This window comes from Emydura macquarii, unplaced genomic scaffold (assembly GCF_026122565.2).
Source record: "Emydura macquarii macquarii isolate MOO-44397 ecotype Brisbane River unplaced genomic scaffold, CSIRO-AGI_Emac_v2 contig_1876, whole genome shotgun sequence".
Lineage (NCBI taxonomy): Eukaryota > Metazoa > Chordata > Testudines > Chelidae > Emydura > Emydura macquarii.
The window spans coordinates 5547848-5553847 of record NW_027132013.1 but is presented as its reverse complement, the minus strand read 5'-3'; the positions used below and the strand labels follow the sequence as shown (position 1 = coordinate 5553847).

Sequence of the window (6000 nt, the reverse complement as noted above, 5' to 3'; positions counted from 1 at the left end):
ATTACTCCAGTGGAACTCTTCACTTTCTTTGAAGGTTAGTGAATATTGGATTAGTGAAAGATGCTGGATTGTCAGAGAGCGAAGTCCTCATTCACAGAATAGGTACAGCACAGGTGGCAGTTGTGCAAGCTTCCCACACGTGGCTACCCATCCTGGTCCAATTCTGGATAACATGTGGGGGTGAGGAGGTAAATTATTTTCCTTCCCGACTTAATCCTTTATTGCTTCACTGAGACTGCCCATACAGGCTTAGTTGTACTGGTCTGTTTTGCATTATGAAGCCATCTGACAGGTCACCATGCAGCCACCAGATAGTAATTTTATCTCAATACCAACATGAGTCAGTTTCAAACCAACAAACAATTTAGCAAATTAAGGCTTTGTATCAGATTATCAATCCCTTAAGCCACCGATTTCCATACTTCCCCTCATCTATTGCACTGAATATTACACATTTAGACAAAGGTCTGTAGGACACTTTGCTTCAATGGGTCAGAATTATACAACTATTCCTAAATCATTAATATATCACATATATTCCTGTCTCCACCCCGTACGCTGTAATTTTTACCCACTACAACAATGCACACAAAATACTCAGGTCTACATCCACAAAGCCAGAGTTGATATAGTATCCTTGTTATCACCTTTTTGGCTTGCCCACTACATTGCAAAATGTTGTAATGTTCAATAGGATTCATCATTAGTGGGAACTAAAGGAGGTTCTACTGTAGTATATAGAGGAATAAATCAACACTAGACAAGAGATTCAGGGGAAATAAATAATGTTATCTAATCATTTTGCAGTAGTTAGGTTATTGCAAAAATTCACACCTGGGATGATTCCAGAGAGAACAGATTAAAAAAAAGACTCAGAAAGAAAGGCATCTACACTGATAACATAGTTAGTGATTAATTAGTAAAGGGAAGGTACATATTATTTCTTACATGCTGTCAAGAATACATTTCAAACAAAGTATGTTTTCTCTAATTCTTTTTTCGAAGGAAAGCTATCTGACTCCCCCCCCCACCCCCACATTCAAGCATATCCGTTCCAAGGAAGCATGTTCCCGGCAGAAAATGTTAGTACACTGTTCATTAATTGTTATTTTCAATTTTCTGACTCCTTTCTGGGAAATTGGATGACCTCTTCATGAGTCTCTTGCTTAAATATGCCAAAGATACTGACAATGGTAAATTCACAAAGAACTATGTATGAGGTATTTGATATTTTCAAAGCTTTTTATTTAAAGTAAACCTATTTCATATTTAACCATTAAGACACTTCTGAAACATCTTATCCACAATGTTTTTAAATCTAAATTTTCCAGCATGAAATATTGGCTGTTTATTTTAATCCTAAATAGCACCACTTTTGCTATTTCATTTCTCTTGCAGCAGCCATTTGCTGTGTCAAATAGCAAGATTACTCTGTAATATGAACAAGCATCTCATTGGGACAAGGTTGAGCCACAAGACATTTTCACTTTTTCAGACTTTCTTCAGTCAGATAGCCAGCACACATCATACGTCATCAGTTGTTTCAATCCAATGACAATGTTGTGATGCTTACAAGTAACCATTCTGCATGCTGTGAAGGAGTTAGCTACGTCTCTCACTGAAATTAATGTGCATGGCTATGATAGAAGCATAATTTAAAAATCTCATGATAGCATTAAAAATATTGCACTGCATCTGTCTGTAGAAGCAGCATAGAGGAATTTGTTAAATAATGTGCCCATGTGCATTCAATATGATGATGATTATATGTTTACATACAACAGCACCTTCCAGTGGCTCCCAAAGCAATTTGCAAACTATGCTGACTGTATACATTATAAGTAGGAATCACTTTGCCCACCATTGAACTGTAGCCTCCTGTGGGGTGGAACATACAACTTTTGACCAATGCACATCAACTCCACAAAATACTCTTAGGGCAGGAAACGAAGAACAGATATCAGATTTTAAATTACCAGGGAAATTTTGCTGGGCAGACTAGATTTAGCTATCCAAACAAATTAGAACCTATTCAACTTCATTACCACCAGGGGCACTATACATGTAGATGTTTTGACTTCAGCAGGAGCTGAGACTGCTCAACACCTCTGAAAAGAATCAGACAATGTTATGTCCAGGTGTCTCAAAATTATGAACCTTAACAAGCATCCAAGTTTGAAAATTGAAGTTATCAATAAGAAAATCCGGTCAATAAAAAGGGTATATGAATAAAAGCATGGTAAACCATATGTAAGTAATCAGAAATCAGCTTCAGATTGATAATTTATGAATTTCTCACGTTGCATCATTCACACATATTGGTTAAAGAAGCAAACAAATTTCGTGAAAACTCCAGTCTTAACACTGCCTTAAGTTTTAGACATACACTTAGTATTTTAAGGATCGCAACAACTTTGTGAATAAATAAATACTGAAAGTAGTTTGGATCTTAAAAGAACAAACTGGTGCAGTAAATTACTAAAACAAAATATTGTGGCTTTAATGGCGACATGAACTCCAGGACTTGAATGATGCACCAGTTGCTTATGTTGTAACCAGACCCATTCATTGGAATTATTTCACTGGCAATCCCTGCAACCCATTGTTTTCATATAAATATATACAGTGAACTATCATGATAGGGATTTCATTGTGCTAATCCAAATATAAGGCTACTGTACTTCAGCCTCAAACTGAATTGAAATTAAGTATCCATCCAATTATGATATGCACTTTGTAATTGCACATTCATTCCTTCCATTAAAGAAAGGATTTATTAAGCAAATGTTCAATATGCAAAATCTGACCTTTACCACTGAGGTATTATGAAGAGGTTGGTACTACTTAGAAAGATCAACGCTCATTTCTCATCAAGATATTCAGTCTGCAAAACATAGTTCAATTTTCAGATACCCATCAGATAACATACCATAATAATAATAATAATGCAAAAGCACTGTTACAATTTGCGACAAACAAGGACAATCAATTTGACTGTGACACAGGGCAATGTTTAAATTATTTAATGCAATTCATGACTCTTTTTAAACCAATAAATCATTACTATAAAGTATAACTTTCACAATTTATTGCAGATCGAAAGATTGCAATGATAAAAATGTCTGGGGTGAAATCTTGGCTCCATTGAAGTATATGACAAAAATCTTACTGACACATTTATTAAGTTTATTTGCCTCCTCTGTGGGACATTACATTAAGCAGAGATTTTAAAATGCTGAGGCACACACCCCCCACACACTTTAAATATGTTTTTAATTAATCTAATGCTAAGTGCATTTTCAAATACAGCTGTGGATGCTAGTAGGCTATTTAATATTTTATTTTGAGTTTTTCCATTTATATCCATCATGTAATTTGTTTTTTTTGCACAAGATTTTTTCCCCCTCTGTTATTTGCATCTGGAAAAGCTCATATTAAAGTAGAAGGTCAAGAACAGTTGAGTTTGTGACATGAACCAAACCAAAGTAACTTACATAGGGGCATAGGTCACCAAATCAGAGTAACTTATCTAATGCCAAATAGAACCCCTAGCAAAATCTTTGTCAAAATCTCAGAGCTCTCTCAGTTTATATCAACCAACTCTTGCAGCAGTTTTTAGCTGGAACCCTTTTCACAAATTAAATAGCTAAAACATATTACTGGAACAGAGAGCTGGTTCAATTATCTTAATGCTGATTGGGATTTATAAGGCCATCTTACTCCATCAGGCCTTTTGCCCTCCTCACTATGAAAGCGAGTTGTTTAGTCCTTAAATAAAGCATTGTCTCGTTCCCTTTTTTCATTTCACACATTTCTTGCTCAAATTTCCTAAAGTTTCCTAAACTTTTCTCTATAACTAAATAGTAACTTGTACATTTAAGTTTGGTGCACTTGCTATTAAGCAGTGAAAGATCTTCAATGCATTAACTCTATTTTAATATTTTTATAATGTATTTCAGTTTTATAGTGTAAAACATGAGAGCTGGAAATGGCCACAAAGATGGATCTGAAGAGTCTTTCAAGTTAATTCAAATAAATTAAATATTTTAATTGTCCCCCTTATGCTTAGTATTCGTTATTTCTCTGGGGCACAGGAGAGGAGAGGGGTACAGTCTGTAACCTTGTTCCATATTTTGCCAAAGCAGGAGCCAATCCCTGCTCAGTTTAACATAAGGCAAGTCGTGTCGGATTCTCTAAGTTTGCTTTCAAGGTCCTCAGAAACATGGAAGCCAGTTTGTCATCTACCATCCGACTATCGCTTGACAGTGTCACCGTCATAAGCTGACGCTGCTGAAGTTTCTCATTCCCTTCTTCATCCTCCACAACCTTGAGTTCAGGTCGAGCTCGTCCCACAGCCAGGATGCAGGCCTGGGGAGGGTTTATGATGGCAATGAAGCCACTGACGCCAAACATGCCCAGATTGGAAATGCTAAAGGAAGAGGAAAAAGAAGAGGCAAATCTAAAAGCGAAGGTAATCCACAGAGCCAGTGCTTTGGGTCAGATTCTCACCTGATCTTGACCCCAACAGAACCCCATCAGCTTCAGTGGGGCTGCATGGGGTTTAAATGGGGGAAGAATTTGACCCGTCATATGATTTATAGACTTTTTTTAAAAGTTTAAGTAAATATATATTTTATTTGTTACATGAAGAGATCACTGCATTGTCACACAACCATCACAAAATCCACTACCAGGGAATTTGCAGAGCAGCCTCGTCTTCCTCAAGGCAGATTAGTGCTGCCCAAAATGTAGGAGGTATGGGCTGAACGGGGGCGTAGTTCAAGGCATCTGTGAAAAGGCCCATTCAGCACATCACAACTGTCGCCCTTAACAATGGAACTCTGTGTTCAATTTAAAGTGATCCTCACCCTGGGATAAACCCAATGGGATGACAGCAGTCAAATCTCTGTCTGCTGTCTCCTATGAATAAATCCTATCTGCTGGGTAAGGGGATGCCTGGTGCAGGGAAGTATGTAAAAGATATGATGCAAAACCATATCTACCCTTTGAATCCAGCTTCTGTACTGTAGCTAAGTTCTAATGATTCATAAGATACCTACAGTCTAACATTTCTCAAAAGTATGATAAAGAGAGCAAAGATGAAAGAGGCAGAGCACAGGGAGGAAGGGGACTAGTTATTGTTCCTCAATGCCCATCTACAAGAGATCTATAGGACCTAATCCTTGTCTTCAGCTGATAAGAGCACAGAATAGCTGAGGAGTGTATAAGCTTTAAGCCACCTTTGCACCTCCTGATCCTGGGCCAGCTGTGTGTCAGGTGATGTAACTGAAGGCTGCTTCAAATTTACAAAGGCTGCTGATAACCCCAATGTAATAGTAATAGTCCAATGCCTCCATTTATTTTTAGATTTATCATCCTTCTTTTGAAACCTATGTGGTGGTGTTTTTATTTCTCCCTCCACTAAAGCCATTTCTGTTAATGAGGACATCAATCCCTGCACTGCTGGATTCCCATTAGCTTTTTCTGTTGAGATGCTTATGATCATCTAGGAGATATTTTCTTTCGACAACTGTGCTTCAGCCTGAAAACACCATGAAAAATAAATAGTTCTGTGCTCTAGGATGTAGTCCAATTTCACTACCCATATTAACAGATATTTTTATGTAAAGGGTCTTTATTACTAGTGTGTCCCAGAACAGTTTTATAGTCACCAATTATCCATTATAAATTTAAAGATTTGTGTTAATGCCATAACGCTACACATACACACAAAATCCCATTTAATCACTTTAAAAAGTCATGAAGTACAGGTTTCCACAGCAACGTTAACCACTTTCTGTTTAATGGGGTTCTGTTTCTCAGAAATGTAATATATTAAAATACACATTAAACCACAAAAAAATGGAATCAGTATGTTCAAAGAAGCCAAGATACAATTTCTGTTAGAAACTTAACTTCTGCATTGCCTGACTTTTTGGGCAAATGTAAAATGATACTTAAATGTTAACATTTTATTTAGCACAGACTATTTCATTTCTT

At 36.8% G+C, this 6000-nt stretch overlaps 1 protein-coding gene across 1 annotated transcript in view; it reads right to left on the bottom strand.

Moving 5' to 3' along the window:
• Positions 1–3008: 3008 nt before the first annotated feature.
• Positions 3009–6000, bottom strand: part of PDHX (pyruvate dehydrogenase complex component X) — an 87359-nt gene continuing 84367 nt past the window's right edge. The window contains exon 12 of the mRNA XM_067557548.1: positions 3009–4429. Within this exon, the coding sequence (XP_067413649.1) occupies positions 4165–4429 (265 nt within the window). The 3' untranslated portion in view covers positions 3009–4164. The remainder of the gene's footprint in view (positions 4430–6000) is intronic.